At 37.7% G+C, this 26,058-nt stretch overlaps 2 protein-coding genes across 3 annotated transcripts; one reads left to right on the top strand and one right to left on the bottom strand.

The window, feature by feature from the left end:
• Nucleotides 1-1,699: 1,699 nt before the first annotated feature.
• LOC134804439 (uncharacterized) lies at nt 1,700-6,689 on the bottom strand. The gene is made up of 2 exons (XM_063777478.1): nt 5,481-6,689; nt 1,700-3,666 (listed from the first exon to the last, which is right to left on the bottom strand). Exon 1 carries the CDS (start codon nt 6,386-6,388, stop codon nt 5,486-5,488), a length of 903 nt encoding a protein of 300 aa, XP_063633548.1. The 5' UTR covers nt 6,389-6,689; the 3' UTR covers nt 1,700-3,666; nt 5,481-5,485.
• A 1,873-nt stretch (nt 6,690-8,562) lies between these two features.
• On the top strand, nt 8,563-25,447 carry LOC134804430 (uncharacterized). Of its 2 annotated transcripts, none has more exons than XM_063777471.1 (2): nt 8,563-8,630; nt 22,548-25,447. In XM_063777471.1, exon 2 carries the CDS (start codon nt 22,558-22,560, stop codon nt 23,683-23,685), a length of 1,128 nt encoding a protein of 375 aa, XP_063633541.1. In that variant the 5' UTR covers nt 8,563-8,630; nt 22,548-22,557; the 3' UTR covers nt 23,686-25,447. The 2 variants fall into 2 exon arrangements, with proteins under 2 accessions (XP_063633541.1, XP_063633542.1); XM_063777472.1 differs by lacking the exon at nt 8,563-8,630 and adding an exon at nt 20,813-20,952.
• The last annotated feature ends 611 nt before the right edge of the window (nt 25,448-26,058 follow it).

Genomic DNA, 26,058 nt, shown 5'->3' with positions numbered 1-26,058 from the left:
CTGCGATATCTTGCAGGGTGTAAACGTGTGCCTGTTACTCATAGAGATTTGTTTATAGAGCACAAAATATTAACTGTGATATCTCTTTATCTTTACTGTATTTGTATATATGTTTTCAAAAACAAAGACCGATTCCAACTAAGTAGACAAAATACCTCCAGAAACTTGAGAACTAAGAATGAATTTTTGACCACTAAAAGTAATTTTCAACATGTTGATAAAAGTTTACACAACACCGCAATTAAAGTATTCAATAAATTGGACATTAACATAAAATCATGTAAGGATCAAAGGACATTAGAAATTAAATTAAAAGACTACTTTATAAACCTTATTATTCTATTAAAGAATATTTTGCAAATGCTTTAGATTAAAATGTATGATTTGTAATAAGAATACTTAGTTGACATCGATACTGTACAGTCACCTGCAATAATATATAGGCCGCAAAAATATCTGACACGATCTTATTTGTAGAGCCATAACCCAAGTAGCATGGAAGTGTCGGCAACATCAATATAGCAGCCAATTAAGAACTTAGAGTGATTTAAGGGACATATAAGAGTGTCAGAAAAGATTTAAGCTGTATAAAAGGTACTTTACAGACATTATACAACTCAAGCTGTATAAAATCATTATAAAGGATTCTGCGGAAGCATGGGGTGCTTTATCAGAATATAAAAATTCTACTATAAAACTAAAAGTGTTGTGAGAGACTACATGCTAATTCTATCGTAAAAGCTGTATACAGGCTGTATTGTAGTAACACTTGGCACTGTTAGCTGTACAAAAGTATCTGTCAACTCGGTTTTAAAACATTAAGTGTTGTGAAACACTACAAGCTAATTTTATCGTAAAAGCTGTATACAGGCTGTATTGTAGTATCACTTGGCACTTGTAGCTGTACAAATGTATCTGTCAACCCCGTTTTAAAGCTATTTCTTATGGCGTAATCTTACTCTCCTATAAGATTAGTAGTTGTATAACTACTTTCTGTAAGGGTATTATAAAACCAAATGAATAAATGGCAGCTATAGTACAGCTTTTTTCTGTATTACTGATAGAGTCGCTTATAACAATCTTTTGGCGTAATTTTACACTCGTATAAGTATAGTAGTGTAATGATTTCTGAAAATAAGTGTATTATAAAACTAAAGGAATATATGATAGTTACAGTACAGGTTTTTTATTTGTTATACGGATCTCTAAAGAGAATTATAACTTATGAACGGAGAACCGAAATACTATACTAAAAATTGTCGCCATTTTACAATTAAAAAAAAACGTATTTGTAAATATAATTAAAGAAATACTTGCAAATATTTAGCAGACTAACGCCGTGTTATGATTACCAGCTAAAATAAATTGTTTAGCCTTAGAATTAATATTTATAAATATTTTTGATACTCTAACCTTAAAAACAAACAGTAACTTTACCGATTTTTGATATTTTCCTTATGGTTTCTCTTTGTTATTTTGCAGGCGCGTAAATATTTTGCCAGAAAAGATACACAGGTTCACAATAAATAATAATCCGCACTTACCAATAATGTAATATTCCATTCAAGTCCTGTATAATATTTACTTTTACTTTTACCATCCACTATAACACTTTATTGTCGCCATTACTATATTACGAATGAACAAGATTAAGACATTTTAGTTTCTTAAATGATTATTATTCTCTTGTAATTATTTCTTATAATTTAAGGTTAAACAAACTTACCTGAAGTGAAGTTTGACCATAATTATACGAGACGTTACATCCGAAAAGATTTATTGTCACTCTGTAGTTCACTCTCAATGTATCAGGCATTGCACATTAGTTTAAAGCTAGAAAATAGAATAAAAAGTACTAAAATGACTACCTTTCCCCACTCCTGCCTCACCGTCACCCGGTTCTTGCGCCCGAGTTCGTGTCATTGTTTTAGAGATACTTAAGTGCCATTTTGCGACAGTTTTGGGTATCATTTTTTGAGCCTCGGAGAAAAAAATTGCAGGGCAGGGCGGGTGATAAATCTTTTCGGATGTAACGTCTCGTATAATTATGGTCAAACTTCACTTCAGGTAAGTTTGTTTAACCTTAAATTATACTACGACGTTACATCCTCAAGATTTATTGTCACTCTGTAGATGTTTAGCGCCGAGCAAAAACTGGCACTTAAGGGAAAGTAGCAAGACCGAATAAAATAAATGTATATGTGTAATCAAATTTGTATTTTCGAATTTAGCCTTAATTCGTTAAATTACATACAGTGCCTATTATAGTAAACTAATACTAGGTATTTACTAATCAACGACTTGTACTACAGTATTTAAATGCTATTTTAATCATTGTCCCCATTACATACAGCCTCTGCAAAAATGTTGCTATCTTCTTCAATTACCGGCCTATTATAAAATTTTGCGAATACCAGAGAATTCTTTGACCAGCCAGCTGACTTTTTGATAAGGTCTACAGATACCCCTTTTCGACTGGCTGCTGATGTAGACGCATGACGACAACTGTAGGCTGAAAAAACTGAAGTATCTATTCCGCTTGCTGCCAATACAGACTTTATCCAACGGCTAATGGTTGAAGGGCTCGCGTTGTGGACTGGACTTTTTGTTGTTAACTTGTCTGTTTTGGTTAAATGTCTAAATTGAGTGGTCTTTTCCATATATGCAATTAGGCATTTAGCGGGACATCATCATTCATCATCATTTCAGCCTATATACGTCCCACTGCTGGGCACAGGCCTCCTCTCATACGCGAGAGGGCTTGGGCTATAGTCCCCACGCTAGCCCAATGCGGATTGGGGACTTCACATACACCTTTGAATTTCTTCGCAGATGTATGCAGGTTTCCTCACGATGTTTTCCTTCACCGAAAAGCTAGTGGTAAATATCAAATGATATTTCGTACATAAGTTCCGAAAAACTCATTGGTACGAGCCAGGATTTGAACCCGCGACCTCCGGATTGAAAGTCGGACGTCATATCCACTCGGCTACCACCGCTAGCGGGACATAACTCGACCTTATGAGGAAAAAATGGAATAATTAGCCGGGGCATAGATCTACCCGGAGCTGAAGTTTTAATTAGGTCATTAATTACAATTTCAATATTCTTTTCATTTACCTTGATATTGGATAAGCTAATAAGGGCTAGCGTCTGCATACGTTGTCCTGTAGACAATGCAAGAAGAGCTACCAACTTTTTTGTAATTCTCTCTAAAGGCAAGTCCTCATTAGGATGCCAATTACAGACTTGGTCTAAAACTAGATTAGGGTCCCAGGTTGACTGATATTTTGGTAACGCAGGTTTTGTTTTAAAAACACCTTTTATGAACCTAGCGACCCTTTCATCATTACTGAACTTTTTGCCCAATATCAAGGAAAGTGCAGAACGAACTGTATTTAAAGTGGAGTAACTTGCACCTGCGTTATATTCAGCCGTAAAAAACGCAAGAATATCAGGAATATTGGTGGAGTAGATACTTATGTTATTTTTTGAACAAAACGTCCACCACTTTTTGTATCCACTATTATACTGATTTAAAGAGTTTTTTGATAAAGATGATATTAAAATATCAATTGTGTCTAGATTTAGATTTTGTCTTCTAAATGCTTCCCGGATAATAGTGATGCCACCAGGGAAAGGCGACTCCAGAGAGGGTGTCTCTTCCTGAAAGGAGAAAGAAGCAACTCAGGCTCGGGATTGAAATATATCGGTTTATGTTTGGAGAGCTTCATGAAAATTGGGTACCAGAGTTGACTGGGCCAGTCCGGAACGACCATTACACCTGTAGCTTTTTCATTTATGATTTTCCTCAGACTTTTGAGAATAAGCGAGAAAGGCGGAAAAGCATAAAAGAAAAAGTTAGCCCAGTTTTGCGTAAATGCGTCAATATCAAATGCCTCAGGGTCGCGTTTCCATGAAATGTACTTGAGGCATTTATTATTTAATCTGGACGCAAACAGGTCAATTTCAGGAAATCCAAAGTAACGTGTAATTTTTTGAAATGCTAAGGGAGATAAACTCCATTCGGTATCAATATTGCGATGACGAGATTCTTCGTCTGCCTCAACGTTGTCTTTGGATTTAATGTATGACGCATATATGTATAACTGGCGGGACTCGCACCACTGCCATATCTTACGAGTAATATTATTTAGATGAATATACTGTACTCCGCCAAATTTGTTTATGTATGATATGGCAGTGGTATTGTCAATGCGTAGTAATATTTCTACGTTGTTAAGATTCCGAGCAAAACATTTTAATCCATTAAAAGCTGCAAGCAGCTCGAGAAAATTTATGTGTCTTTTAGCCTCCTGTGGGCTCCAAAAACCTCCGGTTCTTTCACCGTTACAATATGCTCCCCAGCCTGTCAAGGATGCGTCTGAGAAAATTTCTAAAATAAATTTGCCTTCTCGGATTTGGTTATATGAAGTTAAAATTTTATTTTTCCACCATATAAAGTCAGGATTAAGGTGAACCCCAATACTAATAAGGCTATCATAGTTGTCTCCCGATTTTTGTAAAGCAAGAAATTTTTCACGCTCTAAGGGTTTGGTGTAAACCCACCCATAAGCAATCGCTGGACAGGCTGAGCATAATTGACCTAAAAGCTTAGCGAAATCACGTATAGTGATTGATTTTTTATTGTGGATATATTTGAGGCAGTCTACAATTTTTTGTCTTTTCTTATTTGGTAAGCCTAGACGCATATTAACAGAGTCTAACTCAAAACCGAGATAAGTCTGAACTTGACTAGGTATTAATTTACTCTTAGTCTGGTTTATTACAAAACCTAGATTTTTTAGTGTATTAACGGTTTCCGTAGCGCAAGTTAGGCATTCATCATAAGTACCGCCTAAACATATAATATCATCTAGGTAAATAGCTAGTACGTAGCCTTTGCTTCTTAGAACCGCCGTCACTGGTTTGAGTAACTTGGTAAATATATATGGCGCCAAGGAGAGGCCGAAAGGTAAACACTGAAATTCAAAGGTATTTCCCTGAAATTTGAACCTCAGAAACTTTTTGCTCTTAGTATTAATTGGGATCAAAAAATATGCGTCTTTTAGGTCTATGGTGGACATAAAACTGTTTTTTGTCATAAGCTTTGTCACCGTTCGCACATCTTCCATTTTAAAATGTTGATGTGCAATGTGTTTATTTAGGTTTTTAAGATTAAGTATGAAACGATTAGAGCCATCTGGTTTTGGAGTAAGAAAGATACTAGATAAAAACTGTCCAGGTATATCTTTACACTCTATCAACGCGCCTAAGTCCTTTAATTGATTAATCTCGCAATTGATTTGCTCAATTTCTAGAAAGCTAAAATTGTTATTTGCTGGAAACACATTTTGCGTGACTGGGCTATTGAAAGGTATGACTAGTCCTTTCACATAGCTCAAAACTACCTGATCGTCAGTAATATTACGCCATTCATTATAGAAATATTTCAGTCTACCCGCATGGGGTACATTTACCTCTATTAGGCTTTTGGGGTCTTGTTGGGCGGCTTGCGCGTCGATTGGGCTTGACGATCGGGAACTGGCGGACGGTACCGGTATTGCTGGTGAGGGTAGCGCGGTCTCGGCCCACCCTGTCTGGGTGCTCGTTGATAATGTTGAAATTGGTATTGGTAGTATGTTCGGGGTGGGCCCCTCCAGTTTCCCTGGTTGGGTAATTTCCTAGACGTAGACGCGATAGCGTTGACCTCTTTACGCTTCACTTGCAGCCCTGATGTTTCCGCTGTTTTTGTGGCTTTTATTTTTTCCCCTAGGTTTTCACCAAACAGGTAGGTATCCCTTTTTACGTTCGATATAATGTTGACAAACTTTTTGTCAAGAGTTGTGGTTATGAGTTTTCTTCTCCTAGTGGTCTGATCGTGATGAAGGTCTAGGAAAATCTGGCTAGCTTCAGAAAGTTTCTTTAGTATTTCGACTTTATCTAAGTTTTCTTTGATTACCGCTGAAGCTAGATTTGTGAGCTCAGAAATGCCTAGGCCCAGTTGGTTTTGCTCTTTTTCTAATAATTTGTCACGATATCTGACTGATTCGTTAAGCACCGATATAATCTCAGGATTTAAAATAGGAGCTTTGGCCAAACGAAAGTTATCCGGTATCAGGTGCTTTTCAGGCAGTTTTTGCTTTGCATCTTTCTCTAGGCCATCAACGAGTACCCGGCCCCAACGTTTAGAGATTTCATCAGGTATTTTTGGCCCATATATTTCTTCCTTTCCCTTCGGGTCCCCGAGGGCCTCTAATATATCAGACGGCAATGTTTGTGATGTATCGGTCTCGGTGGTGATACCGGGATCAGCCGATACCGTTTCATTGACGTTACTGGGTACGCCAGCATTAAGAGCTGGGTCCGCTATCGGTGTAGGTTGCATGACCACCGATTTAGGCGTTGTATCAGGAATCGAGTGTTCCGAATCAGACCACGGTATTAGGGGCACTTCGTCTTCATTACCTGGATTGTGAGGGTAATCGTACGGTTCTGGGACTACCCAGAGTACCCATCATAATCATTGTATTCTGTAAAGACGATAAAAAACAATTTTAAGTCTCTGAACATAGGCTCGCTATGCCGCTGGACTAGTGTTTTTAAGTCACTGGGTATAGGCTCGCTATATCGCTGGACTGAAACTTTTGAGTCACTGGGCATAGGCACGCTATGACGCGGGACTGTTAGTTGGCATATCTAGGCTTAAAATGGCTCGAGTAACCTTTTAATACTTTTAACAAGTTTATGTTATGACATTAAACTATTTATTATCTAATGTCCATGTTATACGATGAAAATCTTTCGGTTACAGAACCATTACTACCTAAAATGTAATTTTTAATAAAGTAAACAACGAACATTGATAATCCGGTAACAGTACAAAGGACATAAAAAAAAGAATCTTTGTTTATATAGATCCGTTCGAGTTTGAATCGAAGCATTAAGTTTTTCTCCGATTTAAGAGGGTAGATTCAATTTATTACGCATTCCACAGTATTTTGTCGTAGTGACATTTAATGCATGATAGTTTGAATACATTAGGTACTTACTATTGTTCTATTTAAACAAAAAAAGACACTAACCTTCGTCTGTTGCCGAGTCTGATGATGAACAACGGTTGAGTCGATCTTCTAATCGCCTAATCTTTTCTTTTAAATGACGATTTTTATCCTTACGTTTACGTTTTCCCATTATAACTGCTTTGTGCGATCCAAAGAAAAGGATACGATATTTCGGAATGACTAAGTTACGTAACACGATGTTGCAATGCCCGCACAAAGAAAGAGAATGACACGAACTCGGGCGCAAGAACCGGGTGACGGTGAGGCAGGAGTGGGGAAAGGTAGTCATTTTAGTACTTTTTATTCTATTTTCTAGCTTTAAACTAATGTGCAATGCCTGATACATTGAGAGTGAACTACAGAGTGACAATAAATCTTGAGGATGTAACGTCGTAGTATAACTCATTTAAAACTTATATTCTTATATCGTACTTATAAGAGATTATCTGTAGTGTTAATAAGGTTTCCTGTTACACCGAAATATAGCTGTAATGCAGCTAATATGCAGCTTATGTATTGCTTATACAGCTACTCTACAGCTCTAATAACGCCAAAGGCTGTATAATTTGGGCCCTTTTTTTACTTATATGGGCTGTATAAGCGCTTATACAGCCTTTGTACAGCCTAACTGTACAGCTTATAGTATACAAATAAACTGTAATACAGCTTATATACAGCTTGCAATGCTACTTGGGAAGAGGGTGTTACATGTTTTTGCGGCCTTCGAAGAGTAACATATTATTGCAGGTGACTGTACTTACGTGTAATTCTGACTCTGACATATTATTATACTCTTTGACATTCTCTTCTGACATTCTATTAATCTGTAATTACTATTGTTGTGATTGTTTCATTATACTTTTTGTTGAATTTATTGTGCACCATATAATTGTATATAAATGCATTTAAGTATGTTTTATTGCAAATAAAGTGATTGATTGATTGATTGATAACAAATGACTAAACCTTTCATTAAATATAATGTATAAAAAAGTTATAAGCCCTCATAAACGGCAGAAGAAATATTCATTATGATTGCCAAAAAAATCTTCGAAAGCAGTAGAAACTTTAAATCTATTATTTTACCATACCTACCTAACTATTATTTAATAATACCGTAAGTTATTATGCAAAATCAACTCCTAAATGGATCAAAATTTAATTAAAATTTGTGGTACCTATTAATTGGGATGATATAGTTCTAAAATAATTGCTAAAATAAGTAAGTATGCAGAGTGCATTTAAAGCGTGTATAATTTAGTGGCCGTATTTGCGTTAATTTACTAACGTTATCAAATGTATTGTACAAAATAAAATTATTAATAATGATAGACACGAATGAAAACATCAGTTCGGTACCTATTATTTATTTAAATTTATATCAGACAGCAAGGTCCATATTCCAATACCAATACTTATACTTACTGTGCTTAAATTTCAATTATAACAGTTGTGACATTGAATGTACGTTTCATATTGTAGAACAGCCCAGCATAGTGATCAATCGCTATCTGCTCGTGTCCCAAACAGTCGCGGCCAGTGAGACACTTCAACTACATACGTGCAGTAAGTACTTAATTGCGCAAGTGCCTCTGTCATGTTCATTAATTCGGAAACTAGTTTCCTATCTAACAATAATTACACACTCCTGCATAATTAGTACTATAGTAACTTGTCCACAAATAGCAAATGGTTTTATTAAATATCCGAGTAAATAAGTAGTCTGAGGTTAGTCCGTGGTATTGTGTTTAGTGTCTGTACAAAAAACAGTGGCCCTTGCAATTAACCTTCATTTCAAGACACGAAAAGAAGAATTAGAAACAAGTGAAACATAATCGTTAACTTATCGAATGTGCCCATCAGGATAATTTGAAAATGGTGAATACTTATAGGCAGTTTTCAGAAAATAGTGCACCGAATTAGCGCGAGTTGTTAAGAAAAGTTCATCGCTGTCAGTTTTATGACGATAATGATAATATTCAATTTATACTAGTTTTGGGTTGTCCTGTTACGATAACTGTCGACTTGTTGAAAAGACACTGTGGCTAGTAAGTAATATAAAAATATATTTTTGCATTGAAATACTACCTATTTAAACAAACTCAGATGTGACGACGACACGTATAGTTAGCTATTAACAATAGAATAATAAAATAAATAACGAAACAAAGTAATAAAATTAAATTGTTCGCAGTAGGTACCTACTCCATCTTCTGCACATACATAGTACCTAGGTAATTCTCTAAACACCTGTCCAAACCTGTGTGAATATGTATGTAGGTACTGCTACTGAACCACTTTAACTACGAGGCTAAGTCGAGACTGCAAAAAATGTATACCTACTTACAAAAATAAATTTATTAATAACAACCAAAATGAACATAAGAAACTAAACGTTAAAATTAAAACTTAAATAAAACAAATCTTAAACTAAACTTATAAGTAAAAATGCTCCCCAGGTCACCTTCATGCGTTATGGTGCTCAGAAGGCTGGCAGCGTTACCTTTTTGGATGGCCAGGCTTATCCTCTGGCCGAGGTAGCTGCCAGCCCTCCGGTCACCTGAGGTGTCAATGAGGCGCTGTGATATTTCCTTAAAAAGGCTTTTTGCACTAGGCCCCCACGGTCCCAGAGTCTCTACGCCAAACGGCGTAAATATCATAATCATAATCATTTATTTGCGATAAGAAAGGTTATATACAAGTTGTTTCTGTAAAATTATACATTTTCAAATCTCATCTTTCTTAACTGACTATGCAGCATGCAAATTTTAGTGTAATATATACCTAACTTAACCTACTTAAACTAGTTTTCTACAAATTAAACATGAACAACAATAGAAATAAAAATAATGTCAATACTGTCAAATATGAAATAATAATATATCATGTATGTATCTCAAACAAAACCACTTCAATTAACATAATTTAAATAAATTGTTGATTAACAAGGTATTCATTAATAGAATAAAATGTCGAAGACAGCAGCCATTGAAAAAGTGCTCTTTTAAATTTATTATTAGGCAATTCTCTGATATTGTTCGGTAGCTTATTAAATAAATTGACACACATCGCATAACAGTTTTTCTTAAAAGTGGCAGTTCTTTGCATTTTATTTATGACCAGCCTGTTAGTGTTCCTAGTATTTCTTAGAAATACTTCGTTGTCTGTTTTAAACAGGTCTATATTTAATTTAACAAACTTACACACTTCAAATATATACAGGCAGGGTAGTGGAAGGACATTTAATTTAGGAAATAAGGGCTTACAAGAAGTTAATGGGCATACTCCACATATAGCGCGAATGCACTTTTTTTGCCTTTCCCTCTGGATAGATGACACTTCACTACATTTTAGAATCCAATATTTAAAGTCAGATTTGTACTACACTGTTTATGCACTTAAACTATATTGTTCACTTATACCCTAACATGCTTTCATAGTCTTTTATTATTATTTAATAACTATTTAACTATTGGCTATCTGCACTATAATGTTCATCATCTCCACTATCAGACTCAATGTCTGAACTACCATATTCTTGGAGAGCTATCTTTTTCAAGGATGGTCTGTTGGATGGTGGGCTTTCACTCGACCGGGATCGCTTGTTACTGTTCGGTTCATTTCTAGGCACTGTATCATCCGAATCCCGTACTAAACACTCTTCTGGGCCTTTCACACCAATCATCTCTGCCCACTGACTCGGTGGAGGGATTCTTATTGTGCCAAAACCCTCATCTTCTCTTTCTTCTTCCCCTTGTTGAACTTCTTTACTATTACTTGATGGTCTTGCCTTGATTTCAACTTGTGTTTCTTCTTCTGTGCCACTTCTACTAAAACCAAGCATCTGATTTACATGTCTAATAAATAATTTATTTCCTTGTTTAATTTTATATCTTAACACTCCAATCCTTTTGACTATTGTTCCTTCTAACCATCTAGGCCCAGTTCTATAGTTCCTGAAACAAACTGTCTCTCCCACTCTAAATTCTCTCACACGTTTTGTTTCATTTTCCTGGATATCTTCTGTCTCCTTTTCTTGAATTGAAAGGGGGTGAAGCCTATCAAATTTAGTTCGGAAACGTCTATTGTTCAGGAGTTCCGCGGGTGTCTTACCGGTGATAGAACTAGGTGTTGTCCGCAACCCATACAATATCTTTTGCAGTCTGGTTGACCATGGGAGATGTGACATTTTTTTTAACTTCAATTTTATTGTCTGTACCGTTCTCTCCGCCTGTCCATTGGACGCAGGATGATATGGGGTACCAGTATATGTCTAATACCATTCTGTTTAAAATATTGACTTATCTCTTCTGACGCAAACGCTTTTCCGTTATCGCTCACTATGGTGTCTGGCAGCCCTTGTTCAGCAAATATCTCATCTAACTTATTAATTACCATACTTGAACTTTGCTCATTAACTATTTTGACCTCCGGCCATTTTGAGTATGAGTCAATTAATATTAAGAAAACTTTGCCCATGAAAGGCCCTGCAAAATCAATATGCAGCCGGGACCAAGCCTTTGGTGGGGTAATCCATCTGTGAGTCACTTTGGCTGGCATATTCCTTACTTCTCTACAAGTTTGGCAATTATGTATCAAGCTCTCTATATCTCTGTCGAGACCAGGCCACCAAAAGTAACTCCTTGCTATTGCTTTAGTGATGACTATACCATCATGATTGCTATGGAGCTCTTTAAGAACGCTTTCACGTAGCTTCAGAGGCACAATTACTCTACCTCCCCACAATATACAGTCATTATATTCTGTTAATTCATCCCGTCTTACATAATAATCTCTATATTTATCTTCTACTGTACTTGGCCAACCATTCCTAATCCAGAACATCACCTTTGCTAATATACCATCGGTCTTACTCAATTTAGCCACATCCTTAGCCGTCATCTGTAACTCAACTGGTGTCTCATTGAGCAACAAAACATTCACCTCTTGCAGCTCTTCTTCTATTCCACTGCTTTCAGGACCAGGCCATCTACTTAGGGCATCAGCATTCCCAATTTTTTTCCCTTCAACATATTGTAACTCGTAATCGTACGAGTTTAACAATAAAGCCCATCTTAACATCCTGGGTGATATCACATTAGGTATTGGCTTCTTTGGGTCAAATATACCCAAAAGTGGTTTATGGTCCGTCTGAATGACTATCTTACGGCCAAAAATATATGAGTAAAATTTCTGTACTGCAAAAATAATGGCAGCAGCCTCTTTATCAATCTGCGAATAATTTCGTTCATGAGAGCTCATTGTCCTGGAAGCAAACATGATTGGTTTCAAAGAACCGTCCTCCATCCTGTGTTCCAGAACCGCACCAAGACCGTACTGCGAAGCATCACATGTAATAACCACTGGTTTCTTTAAACCATAATGTACTAATGTGTTCCCTGTAGTCAACATTCTTTCTAAGAGACTAAAAGCTTGTTGGCAATTTGGTGTCCATACCCATTTGGCTCCTTTCAACAATAACTTGTACAGTGGTTCTGCTACAGTTGCTTTCTGTGCTATAAATCTGTCATAAAAATTCAATAAACCAAGAAAAACCTGCAACTCCTTTACATTTTTTGGTGCTGGCGTCTCCATTATAGCCTTGATCTTGTCTCCACAAGGATGCAGCCCATTGGCATCAATCACATGGCCTAGAAACTCCACGCTTGCCTTCCCAAATTTGCACTTCTCCTTGTTGACTCTAAGCCCGGCTTCCTTAAGGATCTGTAAGATGTGTTGAAGTCTGTCACTGTGTTCTTGTATTGTGCATCCGGTGACCACAATATCATCCAGCAGTACCGCTGCTCCTGATACGCCTGCCAATAAGTTGCTCATCATGCGCTGAAAAATTCCAGGACAGGCTTTAACCCCAAATGCTAATCTTTTACACCGAAATAATCCTTTAGGAGTATTTAAAGTAAGTAATTTTGAAGTTTGTTCATCAACTACAACCTGGGTGTAAGCTTGCTCTAAATCTATCTTACTGAAAATAACTCCTCCTTGCAAAACCGCAAAAGCTTCATTTAAGGTTGGCAGAGGGTAAGTATCAGTCTCAGTAGCCATATTCACTGTGGCCCTGTAATCCCCACAAAGCCTGACTTTCCCATTCTTCTTAATGATAGGTACTATAGGACTGGCAAACTCAGAATGACTGACAGGTTCCAAAACATCTTCTGCAACTAATCTGTCAATCTCTTGTAACACTCTCTCTTTAATTGCAAACGCCACAGGCCTACACTTCAAAAACTTTGGTTTCGCCTCGGGTTTCAAAGGTATGGTTACTACTGGGCCGGTGTACTTTCCTAAACCAGACTGAAAAACTTCTTTATATTTTTCCAATAAAGTATCTATATCTTCATCCTCCAATTTCATGTTATATATTCCCTGAATATCTATATTTAACTCTGGAAACCAATCACGGCCCAACAAATCTGGCCCGTTACCTCTCGCGATCAGCAAGTTTAATTTTTTATGTATATTTTTAAACCTTACATCAACTGCCGCTTCTCCTAACAACTCCACCTGGCTCTTAGTCCAGGTTGTTAACCTAACTCTTGACGCATCCAACCTTGGCAAGTTCCCATTCCAAATTTTTCTCGCTGTACTTTCTCTCAACATAGTAAATGCCGCTCCACAATCGACTTCCAACTTGACTAGTCGACCATTTAATTCCACATTTGCATAAAAAGGATCCACCTTGTTCGACACTAAATTACACAAAACATCCTCATACAATCCATTCAACCGACTTGATTCTTTTGACTTACTTTTGTCTCGTGTATCCGAACATACCTCTGCAATATGGCCCTGTTTTTTACACACATAGCACCGACTATATCTGAACCTACAGAAATTTCCGTGCCTTTTGCCACACCGCCAACAATCCTTGCTCGGTTCCAACGGTTTCGCTTTAATTTTATTAACCTCCATTGGCTCGTCACCGCCTGTACCAGCAGGCGCCACGCTAGAGGTCGCTACCGTCGCTGGCGTCGTCATGACTATCACTCCGGCGTCCGCCGTTTCAGCCGTTAACGCCAATTTTACCGCTTGATCAAAAGTTAATGTTGTCTGCTGCAACAATTGTTTTTGCATCTCTTTATCACGAATACCACATACTAACCGGTCGCGCAACGTGCGATCCAAATCGGTAAAATTGCACTCTATAGCCAATTTACGCAAACTAGCCACGTACTCTTTATATTTTCACTGCTCGATTGACACCTCATATGAAACTTATACGATTGCACTATTTCATTTTGTTTTGGATTAAAATGATCGTCTAACGCGGACTTTACAGTTGTATAGGTTATGTCTGCGATCTTTTTCGGTGAAATTAACGACTCAACTAGATCATATAAATCACGACCACAAACTGCAAAGAAATTCGCTTTTTTTAACTCGTCCGTTTGAATACTATTCGCGAGCAAACAATATTCGAACCTATTCACGTAATTTTTCCAATTGTCTTTGTCCATATGAAATTCACTAAATTTTACCGACATTTTATTCATCACACTTAAATCACACTTTTAAACATTCAAACACTATGTTTAAAGCACTTTTAGCGTATTCCCGAATTAAATCCCGTCGCCAGAATGTTACGTACGTGTGCTGGCTTGCTAGCTGGAACCGAACTGGGGGTACCCGCAGATCTTCTCATCTACCCACATGTCAATATAAACGCTTTATTTATTTTTATTTATTCAAAACAAAAACAAATCTATTTATTTTATTACATACATATTCGACGTGACTATTCCATTTTAAATCATTATCAACATTAAGTCCCAGGAATTTAATAAGATTAGCATTATTCAGGTTATGTCCATTATAATTAATGTTTAATGTCAGGTTTGATTTATTAAAATTCATAAAAGTCGTTTTTGATAAGTTAACTTGCATATTATTATGTTGGAGCCAGGTAATTACTGCAGCTATTGTATTATTTACATTAATTTCGTGATCAATTATATGTTCCGTCTTATTATTCGTTACAATAATACTTATGTCATCGGCAAACAAAATACATTTATGAGGGGTAACCATCGGTAAATCATTAATATAGATTAAGAATAGCAATGGGCCTAAGACGCTTCCTTGTGGGACTCCATAATTGTTATTTTTATAATTAGATCTGTGCACTTTCGCTATCTGAGTGCTTTGCAAGCTCTTAATTTCAACACACTGTTGTCTATTATCCAAATATGATGTTAGCCATTTCAAAGCAGGACCTCTGACACCATAACATTTTAGTTTATACAAGAGCAGGTCATGAACAACGAAGTCAAACGCTTTGGACATGTCGAAGAACAGAGCGGTTGTATATCGATAATTATCGTACTGAGTAGTTGCTTCGCGTATCAAGTTGAAAACGGCAAGGGTGGTAGATTTAGATCTCAAGAAACCATGTTGTTCCGGTGTAATGACATTGAATTTGTTAAAGAACTCACTAAGCCGCAAATACATTGCCTTCTCGAATATTTTGGATAATATTGGTATAATCGTAATAGGGCGATAATTTCCAATGTCCTGTTTCGCTCCTTTTTTGTAGATGGGTATTACAATGGACTTTTTTAATTGATTAGGAAAAATACCTGTCTGTAATGAACGATTGATTAGATATGTTAGAATAGGAACTAGTTCTAGGTAACATTTTTTAATTACGTACGTTGCCAGTTCATCATATCCTTCTGCGTTGGTATTTTTGAGCGAGGTTATGATCTTATTTATTTCTTCTCCACAAAAAGGTTTAAGAAATATAGAATTGCTAATTTTATTCCCACCAAGTGTATTCTCCGTTTTATAATTTAATTTATTAGTAGTTTCAATAAAGTAATTATTAAATGTCTCTGCCATTTTAGCTGGGTCAGTAACAGTTACATTATTATGATTAATACACTCTAAATATGTAGCCCTCGCCGAGGACAGCATATTTGCGCCGCTTGTTCTGCTCAGCGGTTGTAGCCGCCGCTCCCGCCTTAACGGAGATCGCCTGTAGGTAGGACGGCGCGAGCGTGTCAACGCAGGTGGCGTCCCATACAAGCGTCCTTCCCAGCCTCCACGGAATAAGTGTCATTCCGTCGGGCCGCTTGCCGTCGTCGCGTGCGATACCGTTCGGCTCTAGGATAGCCGGCACGCTAACGGAAGCAAGCGCCCTCCGGATGACATCATTCAGGGAGGCGTGGCGAGAGATGCGGCCCGCGCTTCTCTGGCAGGACAAGCCGTGGTGGCCCAGCTCGTCAACAATGGAGCCACAGCGACAGCGGTGAGGCTCATTGGTTTTGACTCCCAATCGCAGACTGGTAGCGAGTGTGGTCGTTCTCTCTAGGAGGGTGCCTATGTTGGGGGATGGCAATGCATGGAGCCAGAGCCCCGACTCTGGCTCCGATACGGCTAGGAGACGAGCGCGCTCTGCAGGGCTTTGAGCATTATCAATAAGAGCTTATAGGGTGGCTCTGCAGAGGGGCTTATCCCAAAGTTTTTGGGAATGAACGAAGGCTGGGATTGGATTTTCCGGGCAGGCTTGCGTCCAAGCATTTTTGGCCTCGATCTGTATTTGGATGCAGATATTGTCGGCGGGAGGGAAAAAATTTAATTGGCGAGATCTTGCGTGCTGTGGAAAGGGGACAAAAAAGCTGGGAGGGCAACGCTGACAACTTGCCGGATGCCCAGGCCGCCATGACGGATTGGCAAAGACGCCTGGGTCCAGGCACGGTTGTCCAGGTTGATATTGATGATTGATGAAAGTGTGAGTTTAAGGACGGAATCTAGGGGTTCGATGAGATGAGGGTATTTCCAGACGGGGCTGCATCTAAGTATGTATGTGAATTTGGGCACAATAAGACAAAATTTAATGATTACTAACGCCATGTGTGCGCTGATTTTTAGAAGGCGGTCCGAATAAGCTTTGTGAGTATTTAAATGTTCGCTAATGATAGGTTCTATGGATTCCGGGAAGATAGGGGCACCAAGGAGTCTAAGAGACACATCTTTCTTATTAGCAATCAGGTGTGGTGCATCGGGCTCCGGGGGTTCAGGCAGGCGGAGGGATGCTGCTGGAAGTGGATGCTTTGACGTTAATGCTGCGACGGTGTCGGGGCAGTCTGGAGCAACAACGTCGCTGGAAAAAAGCATTTGAGCGGCTCCCTTAATGTTCCCGTCAATAATTTTTTGCTCGACTACTTTAAATAATTTTGATTCGTCTTTCGGCCCGCGATTTGGTTGAGGGCGAGGAGCTGGATCTGTGGGGTGGATGCAATTCGATTTAATTTTTTGTGTGAGAGTATATTGTCCTTACTGTCGGTGGTGTGCAGAATTTGGAAACAGAAAGAGAAAAGCTGGATCCAACAATCGATAGTATTTTCGTTAACAGTTTTTGAGATTTTTTGGCTCAAAGCGTTTGCCACGGAGATGCGTGCTCCTTTTGGAATTCTTCTGACGATGGCGGATAGCATTTTTTTGTTCGCCTAGCCAGGATAGAAAATTATCTGTTGTCTCTAAGTCAGGTGTGTTAAGGTTTACTGGGATATGGGTAGGTCATAGCCCTGCATTTGCGCATTGTGTCTGAGTCTGGTGGATGCGCGTGATATGGATGTTCAGACCCTTGCTTCCTTTGTATGGGCGGGACTGGGGGCAAAGCGGGCACTGTACGAGAGTTCCAGTGACGCTGTTGTGGGAGACATTTTGGTGGGCGGATGAGGATGGAGTCTGCGACATGGGCTGAGGAGCATTCACTAACTACTACACACTAAACTAAATGATATTTCTAAAGGACAGTAAGAAATAAAAATATATAAAAACCGGACAAGTGCGAGTCGGACTCGCCCACCGAGGGTTCCGTACTTTTTAGTATTTGTTGTTATAGCGGCAACAGAAATACATCATCTGTGAAAATTTCAACTGTCTAGCTATCACGGTTCGTGAGATACAGCCTGGTGACAGACAGACGGATGGACGGACGGACGGACGGACGGACAGCGGAGTCTTAGTAATAGGGTCCCGTTTTATCCTTTGGGTACGGAACCCTTAAAAGGAATATAAAACACCGCCACTCCAATGTATATTTTGTACAAAATTTCCGGAAAAGAGCACACTACCGTAGACCGGGGTGATTTTGGAAATTTTGGGGTTACTTTGATAGATTTAAAACGGCCATAGAATTACCAATATTCATTATTTACTGAAAATGTTCCTGTAACTAGTTAGATTACTATATATTCATATTCACCTACTGTAAAAAATCTCGCATAAATGTATATTATGGCTTAAAAACTACAATTTTAAAGTCGCCGCTGCATTTGAAAGTCACCCCGTTCTACCGTACTACAGATACTGTAGGTAAAGGACCGTGATATGAAAAAACTTGTAAGTAAATAGATGCACTGATTCACCGTATTTTGCATTCGCACTATTTAATGCTAATGTATTGTAATCTTGAATAATTAGCAGCAAATTTATTTGTAAACATTTCAATTTTCACTCATGACACTAAATGTCAAACGTAAAGATATCCGCAGGCGCCGCAGGCCCGCGCTGCGGTCTCCGCAGAGACTGTGTCGCGATGCCGCTTGTCTATTGCGAATCGAATCTTGAGAGATATTTGTAAAGCCTGACAACAAGTTTATTTGACCCTCGCCATTTTGCGGATTTTCAATGGTACTAATTTCTTTTACTGGCAACAAGTACTCTTTGACAACGAACGTTGGATGTCATCGAATGTCACTGATGTAAACAAACGGAAAATATCTACGAATATATTCAAATATAAACGGTTTTATTACAAAAATCCCAAAAATATTTACCAAAGATGCGAAAAAATTGTAGTGAATGCAATCAAATACTTACAGCTTAAAAAAGACGAAGGATTACATACCATTCCAATAAACAATGTTTTCAAGTTGGTTGTTGACATGACCGGTATTGACATTTTATAGTGCGGTTTTTTGAACTGGTTAGTTGTTTGGTTTAAACTTTAATATTTCATTTAAGGTTTATGTAGATCGACGATAAAAATTCTATAATCGAATTGGAGACTGAACGTTTTATAATCGAGGTTGGTGGTCCTGAAAGCGACACAACATCTGATGAAAATCAGACTTAATCAGAGTCAGAAAACGAAGAATATATTAATATTGAATATTTAGAATCAGATTTTGACGAATAGGTAAATTGAAAGAACCGTCTTTCTCCGAATTCTCTGTAAGCAATGTTTCTGACATTATACGAGTATCAACATGAAGCCAATGCCCACTACCCCGACTATACATGACGTACGCACATTATTGCCATACGTAAGCTGTTTGCAGCGACACTATCTCAGGGTTAAATAAACTGTTGTCAGGCTTTAAAATTAAAGCATATATGATTATTTTATTAAAATATATGTGAGAGCAATAGCTTAGACATGTTGATCCGTTGCCATGACGTTCTTTTTTCGTTCTACTTACATATGTTGAACTTAACATATATGTACCTACAGTGACAGTCCGGATAAGAATTAAACATGGGCGTATTAAACGGGTTCTACTGTATTTAATTAACGGATAATCGCCAAAATCGAAAAAACACAACTCTTTACGTTTTGTGTGGTTGGCCCCCCCATATGTACCTACATTATGTATATACCTGACCTAAGTAGATATAAGTTGTTCATTATGACCTACATATATTCACCTCTCATAGTACCTAAAATACTGCTATTTTTAACAGTTTTTAAATGTGTCTTGGATAGATAGTTTAGATTCCAATTATATATTTATGTAGGTATATAATAATCTAAGCAGTTTTAAGCGGTAAACCTTAGATACAGAGTGGTCCAAACCTTGACGTCCAAAAATTTTTTTAGATTCCTCACGTCGTGGGCTATCAGAATATACCCCATGTATGTTAGCCGATTTTTCGTAGTTTTCGAGTTATGATTTTTTAAACTTTTGACTTTTGTTATGTAATTCCGGGGTTCCCATCAGGGTGGCTAAAAAATAACTGCATTCCTGTTGCCAGGGAGGTTTTAGGATTATACTGAGCAACTTTTACTATGGGAACAACCTCTATATCGCGAAAAAAAATTTGGCTGTTTCATACATTTTGGCTGGTCCATTTTCTATGGAAGGGTAAATTTTTTTTTTTTCGCGATTTAAGGGTTGGTCCCATAGTAAAAGTTGCTCAGTATAATCCCAAAACCTCCCTGGCAACAGGAATGCAGTTATTTTTTAGCCACCCTGTATGGGAACCCCTGAATTACATAACAAAAGTCAAAAGTTTAAAAAATCATAACTCGAAAAGTACGAAAAATCGGCTAACATACATGGGGTATATTCTATTAGCCCACGACGTGAGGAATCTAAAAAAAAAATTTTGGACGTCAAGGTTTGGACCACCCTGTATAAGCGACATTATCTAGTTAAATCAGCTTAGTTGTACGGAAATAATAAATTCTAAATTTATTTATTGAAATATTGTAATAGGTTCATCAAATCTTAGGTACCCTTACACTGTTTATTTTCTTATTACCTACGAGCCCCGATGTATATTATGTAGTTCGTCTAGTTCCACACAAAAAATTTGTTTATTCTAATAAATTTTACACATGTGAACATAAAATGACCCAGTAATGGGAACCATAATAGTAATGTTTAATCTAGTTTATTTTGATCGTATAATAAAATTGCATGAGACTTTTATTGCCCGTCAAATAAAAAATAAATAATCGTTTTTTTTTCTTTCAGTACAAAGGGTATTTCTTGTATTTGGATTTAGTTATTGAAGAATATTACCATATAAAATTAAACTACATTAGTATAAGCATTAAATATTAGTGATTTTTAAACTAATATATTTTTGTACAAACACAAGAACCTCAAAAAATGGTCTGACTAGACGTAGAATGAGAGTAGGTTCCTCGGGTTTATAGTTGACAGTAACCTTAACTGGAAGCACCATGTTGACAGCGTCTGTGACAGATTAGGTAGTGCAGTCTTTGCGTTGCGAAAGATGAAGCCACTTATCTCGAAGGAAGCTCTAAAGCTGGTGTAGTTTGCTCACTTCCATTCTATTATGTCGTACGGCTCGCTCATTTGGGGTAACTCCACTGATGCCAAAAGAGTCCTGATAGTTCAGAAGAGAGCAATTCGTACACTTGCTGGAGTAAAACAGAGACACCCATGTAAAGAACTTTTTATTTCGGAACGCATAATGACTCACTACTCACAACACCTGTTTGACGTAATAATATATGTCAGAAATAATATTGCTCAATTTTCTCGTGTAGATTGTCCAGGTAAACAACTGCGTAACACGGGTCGTCTTAGGACAGTTCCTCGTCGCTTGGTGCTTTCAAAAAAACCGGGCAAGTGCGAGTCGGACTCGCGCACGAAGGGTTCCGTACCATAATGCAAAAAAAAAAAAACGAAAAAAAAAGCAAAAAAAAAACGGTCACCCATCCAAGTACTGACCACTCCCGACGTTGCTTAACTTTGGTCAAAAATCACGTTTGTTGTATGGGAGCCCCATTTAAATCTTTATTTTATTCTGTTTTTAGTATTTGTTGTTATAGCGGCAACAGAAATACATCATCTGTGAAAATTTCAACTGTCTAGCTATCACGGTTCGTGAGATACAGCCTGGTGACAGACGGACGGACGGACGGACGGACGGACGGACGGACGGACGGACAGCGAAGTCTTAGTAATAGGGTCCCGTTTTACCCTTTGGGTACGGAACCCTAAAAAGGAACCCGATTAGTGGGCCTATCGGACCTACTTATTTCGAGCACTTTCAGGCGTAAATTGAGAAACCTTATGTTGGAAAACCCCATGTACTCAGTAAAGGAGTTCATGGAAATGACATTTTGATTCAGGAATTGTTTTATTGTTATTGTTTCTTATTGACATTGTTTTCTTTATCATAAAGACGATCCTTATTGGGAGATAGGTACTACATATGTTATTGTTTTTTATATTGTTGTGTTGACGATTCTTATTGGGAGATATTATTTGTATTTTGTCTGTGAATTTATATTTTGAATTTGTAAGTATTTACCTACTTACTTTTATTCTAATTGTGTTGACAATCCTTATTGGAGCTATAATATTATTTCATTATTATTGTTATTATTTTCATTTTTATCTTATTTTACTTTGACGATCATGATAGAAATTGTTATATTTTTGACATCAATGCAAACTTATTATGTAATTGTCTTTCAAGAAATAAATCATCTAATCTAATCAGTTAATATTTTCTTCGGGTTGGTGTGGTGAAAAATGTTGTGTTTCACTCGGGGGCAAATTTGTTTAACCCTCGTGCTTTGAAACCCTTAAAAAGCCCTTAAACCTTTGAAAAAAAAAATATTAGCACGACTGGTTAAACAACAACTTTGCCCCCTTGTAAAACAAATAACTATTGTTTTCTTTAATTATTTGATTGAGTTATTTTACGATAATCTTTATTACCATCGAATTATTACAATTATTTATTTTCCAACAGATCGGCCAGGATGATAGCGACTGGTGGCAAAATACTGGTGGTGATAACCGTCCTGCTCATCGTAACGCTCTGCGTCACGGCTGCGGGATTAATGAAATCAGTCACTAACGCGAAGCGTAGCCCAGACTCATGCCACCCTCTGGTGATCGCCCACCGAGGAGCTAGCGGCTACGTGCCCGAACACACACTCGCCGCCTACGGCCTAGCCATCATGATGGGTGCTGACTACGTCGAACCCGACGTCGTCATGACCAAAGATGGACACATGGTGGCTAGGCATGACAATGAACTGGGTCTAACTACAGATGTCAGTCAGCGCTCTGAGTTTGCCGACCGTCATCGAACTCAAAATGTAGATGGAAGTGAATTGACAGGCTGGTTTACCGAAGACTTTACCCTTGATGAACTTAAGACATTGCGAGCTATTGAACGTATACCTCAGAACCGACCTGGCAATGCACGAATGGATCGTTCGTTTGACATTCCTACTGTCCAGGAAATTATTGACTTAGTGAAAAGCTTGGAAATAAGTCAACACCGAACCATCGGTATTTATCCTGAAATCAAGCACAGCACTCACTTCCAGCGTCTGGGACTAGCAATGGAAGCACCTCTTGTGCAACTTCTACACAACAATGGGTATGAAGGACGTGATGCTCCTATATATATCCAATCATTTGAAGTTAATAACTTGAAGGAGCTTAAAAAGATTACGGACCTCCGGCTTCTTCAGCTTTACAGCAGCGACACATCTTCTCAACCTTTTGATCATGCTACACTAGGTACCAATCTCACATATGGCGCAATGGCTACAGCAGAAGGACTAAAAGATGTAGCGTCGTACGCATATGCAGTCGGCCCCGACAAGAGTTACATCATTCCACGCGACGAAAACGACAACCTTGGTACCCCGACTACGTTCGTGGCTGACGCCCATGCGGCAGGTTTGAAGGTGCATCCTTACACGTTTCGTGCTGAAAATCCTTTTCTGCCAGCTGAGTTTCGTAGCAGCGAACAATCTGACTCAGCTATTGGTAACTTTACGGGAGAGGTTAGCGCTTTTCTGGCGGCAGGTATAGACGGTCTTTTTGCTGACCAGCCTGACATACCCGTTCGTTTGCGGGGACCATGTCTTTAAAAGCTATTTCATAGAGTAGGATATGGATAATAATATGGACATGCAAACTTGGTATTTCACTGTAGGTAAAAGATCAGGGGGGTACAGCGATCTCTATCACTCCATTATTGGCAAGGACAAGGAAATTGACACAAAAGAAATTAGTATTAAAAAAAAGATTGGAATACTTTCATTTTGTGTAGATATGTATATCCCTACTTAATATGATAAATGCGAAAGTAACTCTGTTTGTTACCACTTCACGCATAAGCCCCTGAAAGCGACTTACATGATGAAATTTGGAATGGAAATACATAGTTAGGTATCCGGGGAAGGACATAGGATATAGTCAATCATCATCATCATTCCACGCAGATGAAGTCCTATAATAATATTTACTTAAAAGTTTATTCTAAGACGTAATGTATTGTAAATTTAGTTATTGGTACAGTGGGACAACCAACGTCAATTTCAATGACGATAGCGTACATTTTGTACAAGTTGTTAAACAAAAGTTTTATCTTTTGAGGAGTACAATACATATTTATGTTTTAATTAGTTGCTCGTGTTATAGGATCCACGCGGTATCTATACCCCTATAAAAAAGCCCAGTTGAGTTCCTAGCTTCCTAGTTTCAGATGCGTCACACATGTAAGTACGGCATGTACCTACCTATGAAAAAAAATATATACATTCTATACGGGTCAAACACATTTTAGAAAATGGTCACTTCTGTGGACAATACGGTTAAATTTAACAACTCTCCCGTTTCTCTTATTTGACTCTCAACTACTGGAAAAATGTATCTCCACCCTATAAAAGTGAGGGGTAAAAAAATCGCTTCAGATTTCCTAAGCTTGCGATGTCTACAGGAAAGACTCTGAAGAGTCTGTTTTTATCATCCATATATAATGGCAAATTCTCTCCTTTATTTAATTAATGTTTTATTTTGTTGTAGTTAAATGGACATTGTATTTCATGATTTATTTAGTGTTATAATTCAAATTCAAATAATTTATTTCAGAATATTATTTATGCTTCTACTCTATGTATTCAAACACAATTGACATTGTTTATGAATAAATATCTTGTATCTTGTAAGACGCGAACGAGAGCATACTATATAAAATGTACATGTTACGGTTAATTACCTTAGGTATCTCAATTTCGGTTGAGCGTAAATTGTAAGTACCTAGGTAGGATTATTAAGATACACATTGTTATAATTATGTAGGTACGTAATTAAACTAATTAAAGATGAGTACCTTAAATTGTATATGAAAGTCATGAAATTGAATGAATGTGTTGAAAGTATTAAGTATAAAACAATCAAATAAGTTATTATTTAATAGTTATTTGTTTTACAAGGGGGCAAAGTTGTTGTTTAACCGCTCGTGCTAATATTGATACCCGAGCAAGCGAAAGATCCCAAAGTTGAACCACGAGCGTAGCGAGTGGTTCGAAAATGTAATCTTGAGCGTTGCGAGGGTTTCAAAGCACGAGGGTTAAACAAAATTTGCCTCCGAGTGAAACACAACATTTTTCACCACACCAACCCGAAGCAAATATTTAATGTAAAATATCAAACCAAATCAAATCCAAATAAATGTTTTTAAATATTTATCATCCAAAATCATCATTTAAAAGTCAATTCTACCAGCAAACATAAGAAAACAACTCAAAATTTGCATTTGATTACTTTGCCTCACATGTGAATAAAATGCAACTTTGCTATCAGTTTTTGAAGTGCAAAGTAAGCCTTTCCGAGCTGGTGTGGTGAAAAGGTCGTTTTTAATAAGTTTTACCAACCCCCGCCCCGCCCGACCACAATGCTACCGTGATGGTATAACCATACCAATGGTACCATTGTAGTTCAAACTCATTTTGGTACACGCTTTTATAGCTGACTGTACTTTTCTTTCCACAGTCAACTTATAATCATCGAGACAATTCTAAAAACCCCAAACTTGCCCCAAACGCAGGTCAAATTTAACTTGCATGATTTGACCCGTACAAACAGTTACATACTTACATAGGTACATTGCAAGTAAAAGCTTGTAAAATTATGAATGTGTGGATTAACTAAATCATCCAAAATTTAAATCTATGAGATAGTTACCCAACACCAGCGCCACCGCGCCACCTTTCGAATAGTGTCTTCTATGCTTGCTTTTAGCTTGTACAACAGTTACTAGAAATAAAATAAAGATGTCACCACTGAAGCCATTCATTTTTTTAGTTTACAACGCGGAAACACCACAGAGAATCACTTCGTTCGGTCGTGGGTCTATTTTGTTTGCTCTCTTTATGCACAAAGTATAGCGATGGCGATTGGGCGATGGCTAAATAATGACTGAGAGTGAATGAATACCTTTACATATTTGTCCGCAATGG

Source organism: Cydia splendana, chromosome Z (genome assembly GCF_910591565.1).
Source record: "Cydia splendana chromosome Z, ilCydSple1.2, whole genome shotgun sequence".
In the NCBI taxonomy this organism is placed as follows: Eukaryota; Metazoa; Arthropoda; class Insecta; order Lepidoptera; family Tortricidae; genus Cydia; species Cydia splendana.
This window is presented reverse-complemented; position numbering and strand designations above follow the sequence as displayed.